The sequence below is a fragment of the Camelina sativa genome, chromosome 17 (assembly GCF_030686135.1).
Source record: "Camelina sativa cultivar CO46 ecotype springtype chromosome 17, ASM3068613v1".
Taxonomy (NCBI): Eukaryota; Viridiplantae; Streptophyta; class Magnoliopsida; order Brassicales; family Brassicaceae; genus Camelina; species Camelina sativa.
Window position 1 is genome coordinate 23,235,296 of NC_141896.1, and position 22,861 is coordinate 23,258,156.

General features: G+C 34.7%; 5 protein-coding genes and 1 pseudogene across 8 annotated transcripts; 5 read left to right on the forward strand and 1 right to left on the reverse strand.

The window, feature by feature from the left end:
* Positions 1 to 2,844: 2,844 nt before the first annotated feature.
* LOC147924234 (uncharacterized) lies at positions 2,845 to 3,249 on the forward strand. Its single transcript, XM_087496673.1, has one exon. The coding sequence runs from the start codon at positions 2,845 to 2,847 to the stop codon at positions 3,247 to 3,249; it is 405 nt and encodes a 134-aa protein (XP_087352799.1).
* Positions 3,250 to 3,745: 496 nt separating this feature from the next.
* Positions 3,746 to 8,074, forward strand: LOC104757597 (putative syntaxin-24). 2 transcript variants are annotated; one of them, XM_010480349.3, is made up of 7 exons: positions 3,746 to 4,206; positions 6,656 to 6,749; positions 6,852 to 6,991; positions 7,241 to 7,300; positions 7,392 to 7,549; positions 7,639 to 7,739; positions 7,823 to 8,074. In XM_010480349.3, the coding sequence occupies exons 1-7, from the start codon at positions 3,746 to 3,748 to the stop codon at positions 7,886 to 7,888; spliced, it is 1,080 nt and encodes a 359-aa protein (XP_010478651.1). In that variant the 3' UTR covers positions 7,889 to 8,074. The 2 variants fall into 2 exon arrangements, with proteins under 2 accessions (XP_010478651.1, XP_010478652.1); XM_010480350.3 differs by lacking the exon at positions 3,746 to 4,206 and adding an exon at positions 6,044 to 6,416.
* A 1,997-nt stretch (positions 8,075 to 10,071) lies between these two features.
* On the forward strand, positions 10,072 to 12,701 carry LOC104757598 (diaminopimelate decarboxylase 2, chloroplastic). Its single transcript, XM_010480351.3, has 8 exons — positions 10,072 to 10,743; positions 10,923 to 11,097; positions 11,190 to 11,339; positions 11,496 to 11,657; positions 11,748 to 11,933; positions 12,049 to 12,171; positions 12,239 to 12,328; positions 12,437 to 12,701. Exons 1-8 carry the CDS (start codon positions 10,253 to 10,255, stop codon positions 12,515 to 12,517), a joined length of 1,458 nt encoding a protein of 485 aa, XP_010478653.2. The 5' UTR covers positions 10,072 to 10,252; the 3' UTR covers positions 12,518 to 12,701.
* Positions 12,702 to 14,751: 2,050 nt separating this feature from the next.
* LOC147924235 (protein SAMBA) lies at positions 14,752 to 16,162 on the forward strand. The gene is made up of 3 exons (XM_087494399.1): positions 14,752 to 14,966; positions 15,360 to 15,470; positions 15,847 to 16,162. The coding sequence occupies exons 1-3, from the start codon at positions 14,816 to 14,818 to the stop codon at positions 15,909 to 15,911; spliced, it is 327 nt and encodes a 108-aa protein (XP_087350525.1). The 5' UTR covers positions 14,752 to 14,815; the 3' UTR covers positions 15,912 to 16,162.
* A 341-nt stretch (positions 16,163 to 16,503) lies between these two features.
* Positions 16,504 to 17,563, forward strand: LOC147924236 (mitogen-activated protein kinase kinase 10 pseudogene; annotated as a pseudogene).
* Positions 17,564 to 17,807: 244 nt separating this feature from the next.
* On the reverse strand, positions 17,808 to 21,551 carry LOC104757601 (heat stress transcription factor A-1d). 3 transcript variants are annotated; one of them, XM_087497148.1, is made up of 4 exons: positions 20,976 to 21,533; positions 20,163 to 20,236; positions 18,148 to 19,298; positions 17,808 to 18,050 (listed from the first exon to the last, which is right to left on the reverse strand). In XM_087497148.1, exons 3-4 carry the CDS (start codon positions 19,065 to 19,067, stop codon positions 18,038 to 18,040), a joined length of 933 nt encoding a protein of 310 aa, XP_087353274.1. In that variant the 5' UTR covers positions 19,068 to 19,298; positions 20,163 to 20,236; positions 20,976 to 21,533; the 3' UTR covers positions 17,808 to 18,037. The 3 variants fall into 3 exon arrangements, with proteins under 3 accessions (XP_087353274.1, XP_010478656.2, XP_087353273.1); XM_010480354.3 differs by lacking the exon at positions 20,163 to 20,236 and having other exon boundaries at positions 20,976 to 21,551; XM_087497147.1 differs by lacking the exon at positions 20,163 to 20,236 and having other exon boundaries at positions 18,045 to 19,298.
* Between the last annotated feature and the right edge of the window lie 1,310 nt (positions 21,552 to 22,861).

Below are 22,861 nucleotides of genomic sequence, written 5' to 3' on the forward strand. Positions count from 1 at the left end.
TCATCATCGATTTACAAAAGAAAAAAAAAGTGACATGAACTTAGATCATAAATTCATAACTAAGCTATGGTTTTTTCTTGCTTAAGTGTTATATGTATTTCTTCATCCTTAAGTGATATATGAAACACATATTACTTGTCTTCCATGCCTTTCTTTTCCAGTTTCTTGATGACATTATTGTTTAATCTTGAGATTTTCTGAGTATATAACTGAAAGTAACATAGAAAAAAAAAAATTCTACATGAGATAATAACAGAAAATTGATAAAAAAATATGGAGAAGAAAATTACACTTTGACTTCAAATGTTCTTAGATGTGATGATAATATGCTGAATATGTGTTGTAGATGCATAATTTGTTTTACCTTTAGTTGTCTTGTTGATAATAAAAAAAAACTTATGCAAAATTTGTTGTTTTGATCACTTTCAAGTTTGTTTTGTTTGTTTTTGCTAATGAAGAACCATTTTCACCTTTAAATAATCACAAAGATTATCTTTTTTTGAGAAGTTACAAAGATAGTGAGTTGTGGAAATGAATTTTCAGATTTTAAAAAATAAATAGTCTTTAATACATATAGTTTTTAATAAAACAAATAAAAAGTAAGGAATTTAAAAAATAAAAGAAACAGAATTCGATTTTAAATATTAAAACCACATCTGGAGTCTAAAGAGAAAATATATGTTTATGATTTTTTTGTTTATAATTATTAATTTGTGGTATATTGATTTATTGTTTTAAAAATATTTTAAGTTTTGACACATGTAAACCAATTATATACAACCGATATCTATAAAATTATGGAATTACAAGTATATTTTTTTAATTTTGAATTGAGTATGTATTAATTGGCACTATTTTATTTCTGAGATCAATTGTGTATCATATATTAATTGATATTTAATTTGCATCATTATATTAAGTGATGTAAATTTACATTTTTGTTAAATATTTTTGAATGATGCAAGTTAAAAAAAAATTGTGTCATTTTTATTGAACCGATGTCAAATTAGTCGATTACCACATCAATAATTACAATTGATACTAAACCACATATTATACATCTTTTATTAATAAGTCTTTTAAATGGATATCATTTACTTTTGTGATACTATTTAAGTGATGCAATCAACCATTTTTTTTGTAGTGTGTGGTAATGCACTTTTTTCACTAGACAAACAAAGTAACAAAGATAGTTTTAAAAAAACAATCAAAGAGGAGTTGATGAATTACTATGTGACTTCCTCATTCTCAAGGTTTTTACTTTTTATCTCTTGCCCTTTGCTTTGGTTCGGTTCTTCGGCTGTATGTATCTGTTGTACATACTCGAAATGGCAGAAGAACATATGTAAGAGGTATAAATTTCACCGAAACCTTATCTAAATGTACATTGACATGGCGTTGATACAAATGATACACTAATGGTGACACATCTAATTGGGACTAATTTGATTGTGATCAATGTAGAATTATGATAATTGTACATTTCTAATAGTGTAGACTCATAGATTTTTGTTTTTGGGAGAATATCACCTTACTTATCAATTCTTTTGAAGTCTATAAAAATTCTATCAGATGGGAAGTGTCTTTAGTCAAATGGTTACATCATCACCTCTGCGATCGGTCTCACCGGAGTTCGACTCCACTAAGTCGCGTTACCCCGCGTTGTAGGGATTGGCTATGAATCGGGCCTTGTCGATTCAATGATGACAAAAAAAAAAAAAAAAAAATCTATCAGATGAAGGAGATTTTTTTAAAAGTCAATCACCTAATAAGACTAATTAAACTTTAATATACAATATAAAAGTTACTTAATGTATTTATTAATCCACTAAGCCATGATTTGAATGAATTCCTAAAATCATCAATTCAAAAATAAAAAACTTTTAATGAATGTAAACAACTTTTATAAATATTAACCAATAACATTTGACAATAATAAAGGTTTTATAATATAAGATTGAATAAGAATATAAAGTTTTTAAAAGTTATATCTCTTTAACCGGTTGCGGAAACGGTAGGTTGTCGTTTTGGTTTAGCGGGTGAAAGTGGGTATGTTTGCGGAAGATTTATGATTGTTGTGATAACGTACGATTAAAGTAAAAATTATCAACATAAAAATAGTATATAATAATAAAAATTAATAACATTAATCATGTGAAAATATAAAAATTTAAACATGATTAATAAATAAAAAAAATATATATGTTTTAGAAGTTAAACAAAAAAAATTTATAGTGAATATATATAAAACTGATAATACATTTTTAGTTTTTTGTTTATGAGATTTTCTTTTTCAACAACCTACAGCCGCAAACGTTTGAGGAATGAAGCTTTTGAAATTTTAGCAATTTCGAACTCTTCACAATAGTAGAAAACAATTTTCTTAATTGCGTTTAAACACTAATAACATGCTACGTTAAGGAGTGGTTGCGGAAAAAACAATACTAAGTTCTAAAAACATAAAGATAAAAAATGTAATAATAAACTTGGAAGTAAGCATTAATTAAACTACTCTCTATTAATATATCGAAAATATATATTGTGGAAATATATACCTGACGATCCCTCTGATTCCAACCCGGGTTTCCAGTGTTAGAGAGGGAGTGGAAACCCTCCAAAACGCCATCACCCTACCACCCATTGGAATTGGACACGGTCCCCTCCACCCGTGGATCCTTTGGAAGATCTAGAAGGAACAAAACAACAAACTATTCTCCAAGCGCCATGACACCCCGAAGGATACGATAGCCACTAGCTCGTGAATGGCAGGGGGCCCAATTAGCGATTGAAAAGCCAAAGCATGCTCACACAAAGACTAAACGCCCGGAAACAGACACGGAAGTAATGACTCTACACACGGATGCGGCCTGGGATGTGGGATCCCGAAAAGCAGGGTTAGGCTGGCTCTTCTCAAACATCAAATCGGGAATCAAGATTTCCGAGAGTAGAACTGTGCTGCATGTCGGTTCACCACTGATGGCGGAAGGAATCGCGATGCTTCATGCTCTCCGACATGCCTTGACTCTAGGTTTCACGAAACTCTCTGTAGCTTCAGACTCATTTCAACTGATTGAAGCCATTAATTCAGAATCTCCACAGAAAGAGATCCACGGGATTCAACAAGATATCCTGATTATCTGTTCGTCTTTCCTTAAAATTTGTTTTAGATTTGTACCGAGAGAGGAAAACAAAGAGGCCGACGCTTTGTCTAAGGCTGCCCATTTAATTTCCCCGGTTGTAAAGATCTAATGTTAATTTATGAAAGTATTTGGTTTGTCAAAAGAAAAAAAAAAAAAAAAAAAAGCTTACGCGTGACTATTTCATAATTTTCATTAATATTTTTAGCATAGCTGACTATTATTTCATATTTCCTGTCTAATTTGTCACTTTATTTCCATATATCCATTTTTAAGACAACAGACACGTCTTCGATCTGATTATTTCGTAAGCCAATATATTGAAAACAAAAAGTAAAAAACAATCAGAGACGTCTATAAATAAAGAAACTAATCTCTGTTCAAGTTTGTTCAAACCAAAAGAAAAAAGAAACTAGTCTCTGTTACTTGATTCACAAATCTTTCCTCTCAACTCAAGATACATACTTGTCTCCTTCTATTAGGCATTCTAACGAACATAACACATGGCGGACAAAGTCGACCGTCCATGTTGGCCCTGTACTTGTGTGATCAGTTTCTTTCTATCACTTGTCTTTTTCATATGCTTCGCGTCATTCATCGCTTGGATCATGGTAAGATCCAACAACGTGAAATTCCAAGTCTATGACGCAGAGCTGACACATTTCAACTTCGAGGACAAGAACAACTACCTCGACTACAATCTCACTTTGAACCTATCCATCCGAAACTCCAAGAGTAGTATCGGCATCCATTACGACCGGTTTGAAGCAAACGTTTACTACATGAACCATCGGTTAGGAGCTGTTCCCGTGCCGTCGTTCTACCAGGGAAGCAAGAACACGACGGTTCTCAAAGCATTGTTCGAAGGCCAAAACCTAGTTTTACTCGACGATAAAGGACGCAACAAGTTTGAAGATGATCGGAAGAGTGGGGTTTACAGAATCGACGTGAAGATGAGCATTGGTTGTAGGATTATGGTTTTGCATTTAGTGACATGGCCGATGAAACCTATCGTACACTGTCATCTCAAGGTACCATTAGCGTTAGGTTCCTCTAACTCAACAGGAGGGTTTGATTTCCAGACAACCAAGTGCAGTGTTGGATTTTAACCATTTTTGTTTGGTGTTGTGTATAAGAATATGTTATATTCTATATGGCCTATGTGATTGTAGATTTTAGTCGGTTTCTATTAAAATTACTAGAATTCGGGTGAACTGATACCCTCCTTCCTTACCTCAATTATATATATATTTATGTTCTTCCGTCAGTAATGTTCATGTGTATTATATGTATATATGTGACTACTGGATGTGACCCTTGGGTTTATTTGTGTTAACTGAACACAATTATAAATACCACAATAACTTGTCGCTGAAAATATATGAAAAAAGAGAGAAATGTGTGGATTCCTTTTCCATCAAAAGAGAAAAAAGTCAAAGGGAGGAGAAAGTCATTTGGAGACTTGAGTCCATCATCAAGCCTAATTAAGCAATAAATCAAGGTTACTATTCATTGTTGAACTAAATTAAATCTAGATGTTATTTGGAATATATAGATTTCATCAATATAGAGATCTAAATTTATATTGTCGATTCGATTATATGGTAACACTCGGCAATTTACTGGATTGTTTGGTGGCAAACTCGGCAATTCCATTGCTGAAGTGTTAATCGTTACAAAAATATTTCAATCGTATATGATATTTGGTGGGCTGGTGTGGTTTTATAATCAAGTGTTGAATACTTGAATGAATCGTGGATATGATTTATTTTTCTTCCTTTTCATATCTTTGTCATATGATATTAAATATTAATGGTGGTCGTCTTTACTTCTTAATTATTGTTTTCTGTTTTGAACCAAACTCGTCTATTGTTCATGTTAAGTGAAGATTAAAAAAGGAAAATATAATTTGGTAACAAGAAAGAAATTAAAACTATTAAAATGAGATAACTGTAGATATTAGAAATTTTTAATGTGTTTTGGCGATTAGTTAAAAAAAATAGAAATAAGCAACTATGTGTATAGAAAATGTAGTAATAAAAATTAAATACATACAAAAATTAAATAATTGAGAAAAAAAAATAGAAATAAGCAACTATGTGTATAGAAAATGTAATAATAAAAATTAAATACATACAAAAATTAAATAATTGAGAAAAGTGGTGGGTTTGCCGTAAGCATTAAAAATTCATTGTGAATAGAAAAATATAAATATTGTGGAAATTTCTTTTAGCTTAGGTGCAACTATTTCACTATTTTTTTTTTGTCGCATAACCGTCACTCTATTTGACATTTGCCTATTTTAATTTCGTAAACCGAATAATGTTCTTAATTTTCCTTTTGTCACAAAACAAAAAAAGGAAACTTCGACAACATAAAAAAAAAAAAAAAAAGGAAAACACAATCAGAGACGTCTATAAATAAAGAAACTAGTCTCCGATCGAGTTTGTTCAAACCAAACAAAAAAAAAAAAAAAACCCTAGTCTCTGTAGTCATCAAAAACTCGAACGGTAGTCACGAGATCCAATATAATTTTGCGTTTAGCGATGAAACCAACTCTACCTTGTCATCTCAAGGCACCGTCAAGTCCTCCCTAGGGTTTTAACTCTCAGTCAACCATGTGTCTCGTCTCCCTTCTTCTGAGAATTTTGTTTCTTCTTTTTTGATTTGGAATACGTTGTTGTCTTTTGTAATATTTTCTTTTTTTTCTGTAATCTTTTCATTGAACAAAGATAGTTTTGTTAATTTCATTAGAGAAATCAAAATCGAGAACAAGAACAAAAACAAGAACAATTTACTTTTTTTTTTTTTTTTTTTTTTTGTAATTTAAAAGAAATCATTTTTTGAATATGGCCCAATAACGGCCCAAACAATTTACTTCTTAGCACTCACACCACGTGTCTTTTACGACAACAGATAAAGCCAAAAAACTAGGTATCTCTCTTAGAAGCAACTTCGAATTTTGTGTGTTTTTGGTTCTTCAAACACAACCCAGAAATCAAGAACAACGTTTGCAGATTCCTCATCGATTAAATTCTTAATTTCTCTCCTTAACCCTTCAATTTTGTTTAGTTTCACTCTCTATAAAAAGATGAGTTTTCAGGATTTGGAAGCGGGGAAGCCATTGAAACCGCCGCAGAATCTGATCAACGGAAACAGAGATGGGACACAAGCGGTGGCTTCCGGTATTTTTCAGATCAACACAGCGGTTTCTTCTTTTCACCGGCTTGTTAATACTCTCGGCACGCCTAAAGATACCCTGGAGCTTCGTGATAAGCTGTGAGTTTTTTTTTCTTTGGGATCAGTGCATTTGATCATCTCAGTATAACTTAGGTTGAAACTGCGAAATCGTGTCTTAGTTATATTAGGGTTTTATGAGATAAGTCTTGTATTTTCATTTGTGTATGTGTTGTGGTCTAAAGTTTTAATCTTTTTTCACCTATGTATATGTTTTTGTATGTGTTGTTCTGCCTGTGCGGTGTATGTTGTTTGGGCTTAGTTCTCTGTTGATGTATCAGGCACAAGACAAGATTACATATTATGCAGTTGGTTAAAGACACTTCGGCAAAACTTAAGGAAGCGAGTGAAACTGATCATGGCAGAGATGTTGCTGTGAGTGTGTTTTCTCTCAATATGAATGACTTGGAAAGATCTCTATTGCTATGAGTTTCTTGTATTGATGTATCACTATTTATGAATTGGTATTTGCTGCAGCAAAGTAAGAAGATTGCAGATGCTAAACTTGCCAAAGATTTTGAAACAGTGTTGAAAGAGTATCAGAAGGCACAGCATATTGCTGCTGCAAGAGAAACTTCTTACACTCCTTTCGATTCAAAAGAAAACCTTTCTTCAAGGTATGAACAAAACTACTCTCATAAGAAGAGAAGTGGTATTAGTTACGTTTAATTCAACAGTAGAGATAACCACTATGTTCTGCCTATTTTTTGATTGGAAACAAAACTGGTTCAACCATACAAGTTGTGTTGTTGACTTTGAGTCCAATTTACCTGTATTTTTCTCTTGAGTTGTTAGTTCTTCACTAGTAAAATCTCTATATAGCCCACCTTGAAGTTATTATTGATGTTTCTGTTTTTCCTATTCAGTGAGGTGGACAGTGACTATAATAGATCACAAGAGCAGCGTGTCCTCATGGAATCTAACAGGTACGTAACTTCTACACCGCATATCTCTGTAAAATAATGACTGTGTACTGTTCATGCTTGTGAGTTGTGACCTCTCTTTCTTCATCTGAAGGCAAGAATTTGTGTTGCTTGACAACGAAATTTCCTTCAACGAAGCGGTGATAGAGGAAAGAGAACAGGGAATACAGGAAGTTCAGCAGCAAATCGGTGAAGTAAACGAGATTTTCAGAGATCTTGCGGTGTTAGTTGAAGATCAAGGAGCCATGATCAGTAAGTCTCTTAACCAAAAACAACAGTAAAGGACCAAGAATGCTTGGATTTCAATTCTCAATCCTCTTTAATATTCTATTTTACTGCAGATGATATCGGTAGCCACGCCGAGAATGCATATTCAGCAACAGCTCAGGGAAAGTCCCATCTCTTGAAAGCATCCAAGACACAAGGATCAAACTCATCCCTGGTAAGAAAAAAAAAGAAAAGAGATCCTCTATTGGTTCACTTGCTTGTTATTCATGTTCCTAACTCCTCTGGTGATTTATGCAGATGTGCTTGCTAATGGTGATATTTGGGATCATTCTTCTCATCGTTATCATAGTACTAACAGCTTGAGATGACCAGTGCAACATCATTGTGGTCGTACATTCGAGAGAGAAGTCTTGTTTCTGGACATAGAAATCTGAGTGTGCAAAGCCATACTTGTGTCTGTATATTATTATTCAATCTTCTTTCTTGTTGTTACTTCGCTATGTGAATGTTGATGGTAATAAAGAAAAGGCATAAATTTGATTTCGGCGATTTTGATGCCCTTGAGTCATCCGGGCTTGTAGTCGTATCATCATTCCTCTACTTACCGAGTCGTTTATGTTGGTTTGTTCCGTATGGTTTGGTTTAACCAAATTTGTGGTTCGTTTCCGTTAGGTTCAGAGAAAAATAACCAAATTCTGTAAAATGAAAAATCGTATTCATAATCATATCAATTAAATTCTGTGTGTGTTTTTTTTAAACAAACTATGTAACAAATAATTTCATGAATAAGGCAAATAAATATAGTTATTACTACAGTCTCTTCATTATATTAGCTGTATTAGTTTATATGTCCGTTTTTCAAAATTCCAATCATACAAATGTAGAAAAGTGTCTACAGTTTTATTATTTTTATGTATTATATGATGATTAATGCAACTAACAAGAATGTTAAACAAAGATAATAAAAAATCATAATTTTAAATCTTAACAAAATCTTCTAAATATCTATAATATTAATAATGGAACATTATTTGGATATTTTGGTTTTTACAATTAAAATTAGAGTTTTTAATAGTGTTTGATTATATAGATAGTATAGAATTAATTGTAGAGGTGGTTTGGATACATGTATAAGTATTTTTCATATTCCATGTTTATCCTTAATGAGCTTCCTAATTTGTTATTTAAATCAATGGTATTTTATGTAATATTTTACAAAACAATCATTCTTTCTAAAATGTGCTTCAAAAATGATAATATAGATGTTCAAACTTAAATTTTAGTGTTGGTATATAAATATGCAAATTCTTAATAAAACTATATTATGTCCGTTGAAATCTTATGTCTGTTAAATACAACTTATAATAAATATTATGTCTGTTAGAATCTTCTCATAACAAATATTTCTGACAAGATATAATTTGTTATCAAAATTCTGATGATATCTTTAGTATCAAAATGATCATTATATACTCTTGCAAATTTGAATTTTTCCACTTATTCAATTGATTCGAGCTCTTTTGATTAAATGATTATCCTTAAGATTTTCTTTTCTAATTTCGAAGATCTTTCGACGAATACTTATACAACTTTAGAGACAAATATTCAAGTTAAACCCACACATCTCGTGGATCGTTTCCTAATATACATATACAGTACATAAATAGTTCAACATGATCGATGATGCGAGAGACTTTGACTCCTTGCCTGGGATTCTTCTTGGGCTTGCCAGACGAAGAGGATACTTGTCACTTAATACTCGTATTATTACTATTCTTCGTGTTTGTTGCCGCTTTTTTTTCCTTGGATTCGCCGAACGAAGAGATTTCGTGATACACCTGTTGGCTTACGGTCGTCGCCATCATCATCAAATATATTTTTTTCTTTATCGCAGAATAAAAGTAATAAAATATTTTTTTTAACGACCGAACACAATAAAAAACTAAAGTTCTCCAGGCAATTAAATTAAATAATTTGAAAATAAATTAAATGATAAATATTAAAAAATACATATTTTACGAAGAGTTACGATAAATAGACGCAACCATATATTATATATTTAAAGTTGTATTAAATTTCTATATTGCTATAATCATTTCTAAAATCTTAAGTTAGATTATAAAATAACGTTGAATATTAGATATTAATATTCAAATTATTTAGATTCAACATAAAATGCATAATGTGTTTCAACAAAAGATGATTTGTTAATTATTGAAGAAGAGACAAATATATATATATAGTTCAAAAAAAATTATTTTTTAAATAGTTACAACTATTAGAAATAGAAGTAGACAATTTTCCTCCTAATTGGCTTTGCTAATCTAGTAAAAACTGTTAACAAAAAAGACTACTAAAAATAAAAAGTGTGACAAAATATATATATATAAATAAAATATGATGACACAGTTCTACAATAATATATGCAAATGTAAAATGCGTAAAAAAAAAATTCTATAAAAGGAAAAAAATAATGTAAAATATATTTTTTTGGATATAAAAGACATATTTTTTTACTAAAATACGTAAAATGTACAACTAAAACTAACTATCGTCGTCATCTATTCAGATTATTGTTATGATAGATAGGATTACTCAATAATTGCTCTCTTTACTTTTGTTGGGCCTCTAGAAGTCCAATAAAGGCCTAATCGTGAAACGACAGAACAACACATCCGAGTCGGAGTCGGAGTCGTCGTCGTCAGTCGCACTCCACAGACCTCTTCAATGGCGGCAGCTACTCAATTTCTCTCACAACCTTCATATCTCCGTGGAACTCTGAATCAATACCAATTGAACCAAACTTCAATCTCCAGAACCCCAAATTTATCTCTTAAACCCACCTTCAAACGCGTCTCCGTCAAAGCCGCCGTTTCCCAAAACTCCTCCAAAACCCTCACGAAGGATTCTGCGTCGTTCGATCACTGTTTCAAGAAATCATCAGATGGGTTCCTCTATTGCGAAGGAACTAAGGTTCACGATATTATGGAGTCAGTCGAGAGAAGACCCTTTTACTTATACAGTAAACCTCAGATCACCAGAAACCTAGAGGCGTATAAAGAGGCATTGGTAGGAGTGAGATCTGTGATTGGTTACGCTATCAAAGCTAATAACAATCTCAAGATTTTGGAGCATTTGAGGAGTTTAGGCTGTGGTGCTGTTCTGGTCAGTGGAAATGAGCTTAGGCTTGCTCTTCGTGCTGGTTTCGATCCTACAAAGTAAGATCCTTTTACCCATTGCCCTGTCTCCCATTTAGAGTGTATGCAACTTGGAGTTGACTTCATACAAATAGTAAAGTCTTTGACTTGTTGATGAAATCAGAATATGAATGGTATGATTTGGTATAATCGTGATGTGATCGTTGCTGAGACTATGTCTTGTTGTATAAAATGAATAGGTGCATTTTCAATGGAAATGGCAAGTTGTTGGAAGATTTAGTTCTAGCGGCTCAAGAAGGTGTGTTCGTAAATGTCGATAGTGAGTTTGACTTGAATAACATTGTGGAAGCTTCAAGAATCTCTGGCAAGCAGGTCAATGTACTGCTGCGTATCAATCCTGATGTTGATCCTCAGGTATGGTTAAATTTACTTTATTTTGGCATTGTAATTGGTTTGCACAGCTTGGATACATGAGTGAGCTTTTCTGTTTTGTTACATTTTTTCAGGTCCATCCATATGTAGCTACTGGGAACAAGAACTCAAAGTTTGGTATCAGGAACGAGAAGCTTCAATGGTTTCTGGATGAGGTGAAGGCACATCCCAAAGAGCTGAAGCTTGTTGGAGCTCATTGCCATTTAGGCTCTACCATTACGAAGGTATCTCCGATTATAGTTGCTTAAAGTTGTGTTTTGATGTAATCAGATGGAAATGGATTGCTCTCTATTTAATGCCCCCCTATGTTTGCGTTTGCTCCGTCTCTTAGATATCAACTCTTGAGCTTTACATATTTGCGTATGTTTTGTTTATTCCAGGTGGATATATTCAGAGATGCTGCAGTTCTCATGGTGGAATACATTGATGAGATCCGGCGTCAAGGTTTTGAAGTCAGTTACTTGAACATTGGTGGTGGTTTAGGGATAGATTATTACCATGCTGGCGCTGTCCTACCTAAACCCATGGATCTCATCAACACCGTAAGAGCAGCATCTCAAAACTGTTCCCTTCATTTGCTCTTAGAAAGTACTGTAATTGGTAGAATCTTTATAATCCTTGATGTGTTTCAGGTAAGAGAGCTTGTTCTCTCACGAGACCTGAATTTGATAATCGAGCCAGGGAGGTCGCTAATTGCAAACACGTGCTGTTTCGTCAACCATGTAACCGGTGTGAAAACGAATGGAACTAAAAACTTCATAGTGATTGATGGAAGTATGGCTGAGCTTATCCGTCCCAGTCTTTATGATGCTTATCAGGTAAAAACCGATGTGATTCTCACAACAGCTCTCACCAGCTTATGCCATATGCAGATTTTGTTTCCTTGGAGTTATAGTAACATCCTCTTGTTCTTGTTTTTTATAATGCAAAAAGCACATTGAGTTGGTCTCTCCTACACCGCCTGAAGCAGAGATTACCAAATTCGACGTAGTGGGTCCTGTTTGTGAATCTGCTGATTTCTTGGGCAAAGACAGAGAGCTTCCTACTCCTCCACAGGTATGATAAGGATCTGATTCTGTTTGGCCGCTCAAGTAAAATGTGGAATCTAATGAGTTAGAAACAGGGAGCTGGTCTGGTGGTTCATGACGCTGGTGCATACTGTATGAGCATGGCTTCCACTTACAATCTCAAGATGCGTCCTCCGGAATACTGGGTACCAACACATTTTCGTGTTCTTTTTGTTTTCTAGAGAAATCACAGGAGAACCGAAAGAAATTTTGTAACTTGTGTTCTTAAATTTGTGTTGTTTTTGTTTTGGCAGGTTGAAGAAGATGGGTCGATCACTAAGATAAGGCATGCTGAGACATTCGATGACCATTTGCGTTTCTTTGAAGGTCTATGAACACTGGGAATTATTTACTCAGCATTGCTGCTTTTTAGTTGAATTGTATGATTGAGTATTCAGAATCAGAGCCATAATGCTATTGCTGTTTTAGATTTGTCACACTTTGTGCTTTTGATTCGAAGTACTCAATAAGTGATCATATGAATAAGAAAAAGGTGACAAGTGAAGACAGAAAAGAAAAGGTGAATTTGTGGGTTATGCTTACTACTACAAGTCAAAAAGTTGTCCATTGTCCAAACACACAAAAGACTTGAGAAACTAACGTAATGCCAAAAGCTGTTTCATTTGGTTTGTAAGGTTGAGGAGAACATTGGTGCTACTAAGCTAGTAAAAATTAATTAGATTTCAATAGATAATTTTGGAGTAAAATGTTCTTCTGTTCTAAGTAACCATTCATATCACAAACCTAATTATAATTTATTTACAGCACCAAACATTAAAAATGAACAAAAAAAAAACTACACAACAACACATAATAGATTTACTCCTTTTTGGTCTTAATTCTGAGTTTGATTGGTCAGATGGGCTTTCTCTTTTTCTTTCAATTTATTTTAGTTAAATTCGGTTGACATGGTAAGTCCTCGAATTAAAATTACGGTTTAAGATTGTTACGGCTCCTCCGTCAAATCTCTTTGAAATCTGTCAAATCTCTCTGAAGTGGACATTTTCCTGATTTGATTAGGCGCTCAGTGATTCACAATTCCACATCACAACAAGTGTAGAAAATGTCTAGAATTTTATTAATTCTATATCGAATATAAAAATAATCTGTATTCTAAAAATAAAAATATTTAATTAAAATTATTTAACTTTATTTTTTCACTAATAACATCATTTAATTTTTAAGTATAATATTACAATCTCAAATCTCAAAAAAATGTTAATCCTTGCTATAACATGAATCATAGTTTAGTAAATAACTATTTTGAATTATATAAAATATAAAGCCAATGACATTGATATTGAAGAACAGCATTAAACCTTCATGTATTGTGAAGGCTGCAGCAAATGCAACAAAAGAAAATGCAACTAACAGCGTTGCCACTACGAGAAGAGCGTTGGCCTGAATTTGATGTAATTATGATATGGAGTCGGTGACAAATCTGTAGTTATTGGTACCTTATGCAAACGATGCGGTGCGTAAGCATAGGTTGCTTATGCATTGGCGTGTTTCCGTTCGCATTTCGTCCATTTATCATTTTCTCCATTATTTAAGATCCAAATATGTAAGTAAAAGCTTTACTCCCATTTTCAGTAGCGATGTGAAGCACATTTTGACCAGCTTCGTTAATCAATTCTCTTGAATATGAGAAACATCTCAACAATCTATAATGGATTTTGATATGACCTCCTTTTACAGCCATGTGAATAGGAAAGAACCCATCATCATCCTCTATGTATACATATGACCTAGATTTTCTTAATAAATAACAAAATTCTTTGAAGTATCCTATGAATTATGCAAATGAAAGACATGTACTGTCATTTTTGTCTTTTAAGTGAGTAAGACTTTGATTCATACCAATAACAACATCAAGAATATATGGTGACAAACAAACAAGTGAAAAGATCAGTTAGTTAGCAAAAATAAGTAATGAAATGAATTTAGTGAACAATCAAATAGAAACAGCTAACCAGTAAGAAATATCAAGCAAGTGAAAGATTAGTTTAATTAGCAATATAAGTACTAAAATGAATTTAGTGAACAATCAAATAGAAACACTTAATTAGTAGGAAGTAACAAGCAAGTGAAATAGTAGTTAATTAGCAAAACATAAGCAATTCACCCAAAAAAAAAAAGCAAAACAGAAGCAAAAAAATGAATTTAGTAAATAATCAAATAGAATCACTTAACCAATAGGAATTAGCAAGTAAGTGCAACAATAATTAATTAGCGATTTTGGAGTAAAATGTTATTTTGTTCTAAGTAACCATTCATATCACAAACCTAATTATGTTTTAACTACAGCACCAAACATTAAAAAAAAAAAAAACTACACAACAACACATAATAATAGATAAACTCCTTTTGGTGTTTATTTTATTTTAACGAAAACTCCTTTTGGTCTTCTTACTTCTGTTTTTTTGGTCTTAATTCTGAGTTTGATTGGTCAGATGGGCTTATGCTTTGATTTCGGTTTATTTTGGTTAAAACTCCTTTTATGGTTTTATTTTGGTTAAATTCGGTTTATTTTGGTTAAATTCCTCGAATAAAAATTACGGTTTAAGATAGTTACGGCTCCTCCTCCGTCAAATCAAATCTCTCTGAAGTCCGATTAGATTTGGCGGTGAGTGATGAACGGCGCATCTCCGGCTCATTCGTTGGTATCGACGACCGCCGTAGCTGGTGGCGGTGGAAGCAGCGGCGCCACCGCTGGTCTAGACGATTTCCATTTTCCACCGGATATTCCCTCTATGCAAGACCGAAAAGACGAAGCTATGCGTGGTCAGTTCTTAATACTCTTTGCTCCCATTTTCATGCTTTCGCAAAATTAGGGTTTTATGTAAGAATCGCCAATGAAATTTCTCAGGTAATCAGAAATTTTTAAATGTCACATCTCCATTGTTAGGGTTCTTTGATGTTAGTAATTGTTTGTTTCAATTTTGCTAGGAATTGGGAGGTTGCAAAACTTTGAAAATTGCTATCTGGTAATCTCAATTTTTGGTAGTTGTTTGGGTGGATTGGATTGATATGCTGATTCGACTGTGACTTCATTTTGTATTGCTAGTTACTCAAAAAATGATTAGGGATTTGAGTAGAACAGGAGCTTGCTTGTTTGAGAAAGACTATCATGTTAATAGATTTGGGCTGTTTTTTTTTTTTGGTCATGGTGTGCAGTTTTGAAAGCTGATTTGATGGCTGAACTTGACAAAGAGGTTAAATCTTTGGAAGAAGATAGTTGGATGTTCGAAGGTCCTCGTTCTCGAATCCATCTTATCTCCAGAAGAGGTCTGTTTCTTCTTCTTCTTCTTCTTCTTCTTCATTCAATCCAGTTTTCGTGTATGGTAGTATGTTGTTACACATCGATCTTGGATATTAATGAATGTTAGCTCAAATAGGTCTTGAATACTTGATGACTACAATAGCCATTATTTTTTCTTTGAGTCCAGTGTTAATAGCAGTGATCTGATCATCCCATTGATTCAAAAATTTCATATATTGGCCATTCTCTAGATCAAGAAAAATCGATATGATGAGACGATATTGATGGAATCTGCGGGTTTCTTTCTTCTGTGTGTGTGTGTGTGTTTCTTCGTGTTTCATTATCACTAAGACAACTCTGCTAGCTGAATCATATTTGTGATAAAAATGGGTTTCTGATTAGGTAACTTTCTAAAGAAAGAAGGTGTAGCTGTGGCGAGATCAAGCATTATTCAGCTGCCTAGATGATCAGATTCAAGTAAGAAAAATTTCAGAAATGGTCGTAAGGTTATGGTGTTCGTCACACATGTCACTTTATTTCTATCCATTTTAAAGGGATAACATTAGCTTATTCCAATGTTGTTAATAATTGTTTACAAGTGATGAGTGTCTGTTACCACCAATATGAATGAGTACTTTAGAGTATCTGTATATCAATGTTCTCAAGAATCTAAATATCAAACTTTCATTTTTATGATATTATCAAGGACAGTTTTTAAGTTTGACATTTTTTTAGACAATATAATTGTTTTGAAACTAAGATATTATTCCTGAATTTACTACTACTTTTTAATTTGTTCATTTCAAGAAAATTAGATTATCCATCTTCCCAACTTGAACAAAAGATCCTTACTAGATGTATGGGTAAATCCCAAAACTTGTTACCTATTTTTATCAGAAGCAAAAATTGATCACCACCACCTGAAAACCACAAAATTCTTGAGTTTGTTAAAACTGACTGTGACAAGTGTCATACAAGTGGATCACATTTGCCACGTGTCATGTCCTTTTTAATGTGTAACCTAGGACTTGAACCACACACAAGTGCAAATAACCTAGTTAGATGACACTTGTTAGAGAGCGACGTCACCAAGAACCTCTCACACTCTCTATTCCGCCACCACTTTGCCACCGCAACACCATTGCCTTTTCCATCCCATCTCAATCGTCATCATCATCATCATCATCATCAAGCCCTGATTCCTCTCCGGTGGAAACCTTAAACGATCTCGAGAAACTCGCCGTTTTGGGACACGGAAGCGGTGGAACAGTCTACAAAACCCGTCACCGGAGAACCAAAACGCTCTATGCTTTAAAAGTCCTCAGGTCAAATCTTAACGCCACGACGATGAGAACAACCGCCGTCGAAGCTAACATCCTCAAACGTATCCAATCGAGTTTTGTCGTTAAATGCTACGCAGTTTTTGTCAATTCATCTGATCTCTGTTTCGTAATGGAGGTAATGGAGAAAGGATCTCTCCACGACGCGTTGCTTGCTCAACAAGTTTTTCCCGAGCCAATGATATCGGCGCTCGCTAACAGAATCCTCCAAGGGTTACGTTATCTGCAAGAAATGAGAATAGTTCATGGAGACATAAAGCCTTCAAATCTCCTTATTAACGAGAATGGAGAGGTAAAGATTGCGGATTTTGGTGCGAGCAGGATTGTAGCAGGAGGAGAGTATGGATCGAATGGGACATGTGCTTATATGAGTCCTGAACGTGTGGACCCAGAGAAATGGGGTTTTGGTGAAGTTGGATTTGCAGGAGATGTGTGGTCCTTAGGAGTTGTGGTTCTTGAGTGTTACCTTGGAAGATATCCATTGACCAAAGTTGGGGATAAACCGGATTGGGCGGCTTTGGTTTGCGCGATTTGTTGCAGTGAGAAGGTGGAGATTCCGGTGAGTGGTTCGCCGGAGTTTAGAGGTTTTGTTGGGAGATGTTTGGAGAAGGATTGGAGGAAGAGAGGCACTGTGGAAGAGCTTCTTCGTCATCCTTTTGTGATGAACAGATAGCACTAGTAGTCTCGGTTTTGGTTTTTAGGGTTGAGAAAAACAGATCCACAAATAAGAACCGAAACTTCTACTCCAGTTTGGTTTTAAACTTTTGGGTTTGGTTCGAGTTGAGTTTTGAATTTTTTTCGAAAATAAGATAACTAATCAATTTAGTTAGATTCATAAGATAAAAGACTTTTAAAAAATATATTTTCTTAGAAAATTTCTGTTTATTTGAAATAGTTCGGTTTAGTTTACACCAAACTTAGACTCGGTTCAATAAATTCAGCTAGATTTTTTTTTATTACTGTAAAGAAAAAGAAAATCCGGTTTCATTCGGGTTTAATAATGGCAAAAAGAGAACAAAATAGTTGACCTCAAAAGTTCACATTGCTCTTCTTCAAGAAAATAGGCTAAAAATTCAAGAAGAGATTGAAACATGACACATCTTGATTGTAATGTGTGGATTAAGAGTTGTAAGAAGCAGTAACGTTTATACAAGTTTGGAAAAGGCAAACGAAAAAAATGATCAGTGGATGAAATGTATATGCTGCTCTCAGACTGTGTTACCAGTTCAAAAGACTTTAAAGACTCCCCAAAATCAAGGATTTTGCCTGAATGAAATAAACATAATAAATAAGTAAGCAAATACTGTTTGAGTAATTAGAGTTTGTCTGATAGATTACTACTACTAAAGTTAATTTTAATTACCTTGAGGGATCTACAGTTTCAGGCGAGAGAAGACCCATCTGTTGAGTCAGATTATCCATATGTTGAGTTTTGTCCCATCCATTTTGTTTCTGCTCTGTCTCATTGTCCACTGGTGTGAAATCCATATTATCTGAGACCGTGCTTGACATCAATAAGTCTTCGAGTAGTGAGTAATCAACAGGCTCTATATCAGGGTCCATTGGAAAGTCGTCGATGTCAAAGGACAGAGAATCATCGATCAACAGATCTGGGTCAAGGAAAGGACTAGAATCTCCAATGTTTGGTTCCAAGAAATCCTCTGGAGGCTTCTCTGCGTTAATTTCTGGTAGCATATGAGAGAATTCGGGAAGAGTTAGACCATCAGGTGAAGGTATACAGTTCTCGGTTGCTTCTGGTTGTGCTGAAACATTTTCAGGAGTTGTTCCAATTGGTGATGATGGCTGTATATCAGAAGCTGTTGGCATTTCCTGAAGAGTTATACCCGATGCATGGTTTGTTGAAGTATCCATCTCTGTTCCCTCAGTAGTAGAAGTACCATTACCAAGAAGGAAACCATCATCCCCGGTTTTGTAAGGTTCCATCTTCATAAGCTGCTTAAACATTGCTTTGGCTTGCTCGTGCATTGGAGGTTGATACTTCACTATCTGTCCATCAGGAGAAGCAGAATCATTATTACCGACAATGCCGTCTCGCTTGAATCTCCGCTTCTTATTGGTATCACTGATGCGCCTACTACTCTCGTTTTGTTGATTCTGCTGTTGTAAGAATTGAGATAGAAAATGAGGGCTTTGTACTGCCTTTGCAAGGAATGACATTAACTGTTGTTGCCGATTCTCCATGCCCTGGAGACGCTGAACCATCGTTTGAAGTTGGTTATCAGTGGACTGTTGCTGCTGTCTTAATCTGACGAGTTCTTGCATAAGGACGTTCTTATCTCTTTTTAGCCTCTCAACTTCTTCTTCGAGACCAAATTTGCCAACTTCAACACATGCACTAACAGATGCGTTCTGTCCATTCGAGTGCTGAGATTGCTGATGTCCATGTCCCTGGGCAGATTTTCGCCTAGTTATTGTTTTTAGCAAGTGCTTCTGACCTCTTAAAAAACCTTCATTCGCAAATTCCCATCTATCTGGGTCAACCTTTCGGAAACCCTGTTTTTAGAAAAGGCACGCAAAATGTAATGAGAATGGATGCCACCGAGACAAATGAGAAAGAAGTTGCCCGACAGGGGAAACCTTAAAAGTGAAAATCTTAAAACTTCAACACAAATTCTAACTGCCAACTATTCACAGATTTTCAAACAGCCATTGACAGGAAGTAACTTATCAGTTGGCACATGCTACAGAGCAAATTTCAGTCAGAAGCCAAGTAAATGAAACAGACCAACGGTGGTTCAATCTAATATCGTGAACGGAAGAATCAGGAAAACTGCTAAATACATGTTCCTTTTGTGGGTCTTAATATCCAATAGCGATCATTAAAACTAAGAGAGTGTAAGGTCTCTATGATATACCAGTGTACTCTGTATGTCAGAATCTGCATGAAATAAACTAGTAAAGATCGAAATTCTCTTTCAAATAGTGTCCCAACATGTGTTACAAGGACACTAAGGAATAATAATATTCACGAATGTTGCAAATAGGAACTGTCTGCAGAGAAATCAAGCTTTCACCATCTTGCAGAAATATTACTAGCATCCTGCTCTAAACAATTATTCAGTACAAGCTCTACTCACGAAGACCTTATGTAAATCTACTTAGATAGGCAATACAATCTCCATCCAGCCTATATGAACAATATAATCAAAATCGAAGTGTACAGAGAAGATCTATGATTCCCGCAACTGACATACTAACCAAAAATGCAAAGTCCTACTGCACAAATATTGGCAACACCAAATACCCATATATCTACGATCTAGTTTCTACTCCAAGCCATAAAAGGCTCCATTAAACTTGACTCATTTAGAAGTTGCAACAAGATGATGATACATAGTAATACAGAGAGTCGATAACCTTGCAATCAGGTCATGATCAACATGAGACTTGCTCTCTTTTTCCATTTTTCTTCTTTCTTCATCTTTATAATGCTGAGAAAATTCAGGAAGGTTCATTACTATCTTAGACTATTGCTAAACCTGATTACATGGAGTCAGACAGACAGAAAACACATTAAAGGATGCATCTCTATCTCAGTTTCAAACTATCACAAGTCCAAGTTGAAACACTAATCCAATCACTCAGACCAGAAAAGAGACTTGATTCAGTTATTTTTATTTCCCCTAAAACTGTATCTAGTGTAAGCTCCATCAACGCCCTTACAAATCTTTTATATCAATACTAGATCAGGAATCTGCATTCCATGAGAATATGCTAGACTGATTTCAAACTTTCAATTGCAAAAACTGCATTTCCCATGCTGTGGTTTATGTCCTAACAGACAGCACCAATAGTTGATTCCTAATTGTTCCAACAAGAACGCTATTGAGAAACCCTTATCAGTATAGCTTATAGACGATGAAATGCAGTATATCATCTATTCAAATTCCAAAAAACCATAAGGTCCTAAACTAAACAATCACAATACACCAGTCTCAGTCTTGGATAAATCAACAGCAACGAATAAAGTAGGCTCTAAAAAGACATTACTCAGAAAGCTACCTATCCTTTCTATAGGCTAAAACCATTGTTCAACAAGCCAAAAACTCCTCTGCTCAGTAAGTTAGGATCAAGAATCTTCGTAGCAACAACATCAACTAAACCTAGTTCATAACGGTGCTACTATTTACTTCCAAAATTGAAACAAGTGAAGGGAAAGAGGGGAATTACATAAGTATTGAGCTGCCTGACGAAGCTGGAGAAGTTATTATGCTTAAAGTTCTTAGGAAGAAGATCTCTAGCGAACAGCGGTGGATCCCAAACGATAAAACTGTTGTTATTAGCACTCCACGACACAATCGAATCCGTAACGGGATCATCAACCATGTCATAGGTCTTGCTCAGGAACGGAGGAGGCGCGGTTGAACTTAGAATCACGGCAGGCTGTGGTTGAGGTAGAGGAGAAGGCTTAATCTCCATTGATTCGACAGTTTCAGATCCTCCTCCTCCTCCTCCACCGTCGCTGGTGGATACTTTGCTGTTCACACCACCATCCATTCGGATTTGTTGTTTCTAGTCAAACAATAATGAGAATTTTGAGAAAACCTAGGGTTTTAGATTTGTGATTGGGGGGGGGGGGGGAGAGAGAACTCGGATTGAAGAGAGAATCTCAGAGACCAAAGACGACGAGAGAGAGAGAGAGAGAGAGATGGGCGGAGGAGAGAGAGAGAGAGATTAATCTGAGAGATCGACGGAGCAAAGGAGGAGAAAGAGACAGACAGAGACGACGGGAGACCCATGAAACTTACGAAATTACGCAAATAGACATTGCGCTTTTTGAGATTGGGATACGTGTCATTTTATGAGTGGTTGTTACGCTCTGAGTCTTTGCGCTGACACGAGGATCGATTTTTTTGTAAAAAAAGAAATATTATAATATTTAAAACTAATTTTAAATTTAATTAAAAATTAAGAGTTTTTTTCTGGAACAAAGTGGAAGGTTCTGTTGAAAAAAAAAAAAAAAAACAAGTGGAATGGAAGGTCCTATCTGAAAATTTAAATGATTACAGTAAGTTTAAAGAGAAATTATTGAAAACATAAAATTTTAACACAGATTAAGCTTTATCGGAAAAGGAAACAGAATTAGAAAAAGGAAATAACAAGCGTATTTCCTTTTGTGTTAGTGTCACCGACCGACTCACCGTAACATTATTATAAATAACCTTTGAACTTGATTGAAGAGCCTAGCTACTTCTACATACACAATTCTCTAGAACGATTAAACGCAGAAACACTCTTTTGAAGATGAGGAAACATCGTTACATGGTCAGAAACGTTGATGCAGTTCCGTCTCATACAAAAAACGGAATTGGTTTCCACTGCTTGTCTTCTATCTCCGATCGACATGTTCATCATGTAAAGGTCGCTCCTCCCTTAGGCTCGAACTCGAAACGTTTTCGTAACCCACGAAAAGTTTCTTTTAAACCCTCGAAACCGTCTCGTACCCTGAAGGTGTGGCGATCTAAATCGGATCTGGTTCGTGAGAAACTGAATCGACAAGTAGAGTTTTTTGGTGGTTCTGTCACAATGGGTGCTGCTCCGTCACCGATACACGTGCCCATTCCAATTTTTTTGCGTCGGAGGAGCGGGAGGGTTATAGAGTCTACAAAGCTAACCCCCATGACTTGAATGAGAAGTCAAGAAAACGAGAATCTTTCAAGAGTTTTTTTTTTTTGTTTATTTTAGCCTTTTGTTCTGTGTTAGTGTAGACTCTGCATTGTAACTCAGTAGTTGATAATTGTAATAGATCCACAACTAGATAATGATTTCGCTTTCACTAATATTTTTCTGGTAATGAAATTTTTTATGTTATTGTGTTACCTTTTTTTCAGCTTTTTGTGATCATCACTTAAGAAAAGCTTTAGAGTCAAAATAAACCCTAATTAGACAATCAAAGTTTGGGTTTGAATAATGAAAGTTTCTAATACCTCAACACTGGGACTGCCACTGCCACTTGGTTTCTTTCACCTCAAAGACTCATATCTATCTGACAAGCCTTGTGGTTCAACCAGTAGCGTAATGAAACATTCATATAATAACACTAGCTAGAGAATTAA

Bases quoted from the DNA above. Each gene is read 5' to 3' on its own strand.
- LOC147924234 (XM_087496673.1), top strand. From the start codon at position 2,845: ATGACTCTACACACGGATGCGGCCTGGGATGTGGGATCCCGAAAAGCA.
- LOC104757597 (XM_010480349.3), top strand. From the start codon at position 3,746: ATGGTAAGATCCAACAACGTGAAATTCCAAGTCTATGACGCAGAGCTG. The intron at 4,207-6,655 runs GTTTGATTTCCA...TTGATGTATCAG, and splicing joins TCCTCTAACTCAACAGGAGG to GCACAAGACAAGATTACATA. The intron at 6,750-6,851 runs GTGAGTGTGTTT...TATTTGCTGCAG, and splicing joins ATCATGGCAGAGATGTTGCT to CAAAGTAAGAAGATTGCAGA.
- LOC104757598 (XM_010480351.3), top strand. From the start codon at position 10,253: ATGGCGGCAGCTACTCAATTTCTCTCACAACCTTCATATCTCCGTGGA. The intron at 11,934-12,048 runs GTAAAAACCGAT...TAATGCAAAAAG, and splicing joins GTCTTTATGATGCTTATCAG to CACATTGAGTTGGTCTCTCC. The intron at 12,329-12,436 runs GTACCAACACAT...TTGTTTTGGCAG, and splicing joins TGCGTCCTCCGGAATACTGG to GTTGAAGAAGATGGGTCGAT.
- LOC147924235 (XM_087494399.1), top strand. From the start codon at position 14,816: ATGAACGGCGCATCTCCGGCTCATTCGTTGGTATCGACGACCGCCGTA. The intron at 14,967-15,359 runs GTCAGTTCTTAA...CATGGTGTGCAG, and splicing joins AAAAGACGAAGCTATGCGTG to TTTTGAAAGCTGATTTGATG. The intron at 15,471-15,846 runs GTCTGTTTCTTC...GTTTCTGATTAG, and splicing joins CCATCTTATCTCCAGAAGAG to GTAACTTTCTAAAGAAAGAA.
- LOC104757601 (XM_010480354.3), bottom strand. From the start codon at position 21,302: ATGGATGGTGGTGTGAACAGCAAAGTATCCACCAGCGACGGTGGAGGA. The intron at 19,299-20,975 runs GTAATTCCCCTC...TTCTAAAAACAG, and splicing joins TCAGGCAGCTCAATACTTAT to GGTTTCCGAAAGGTTGACCC.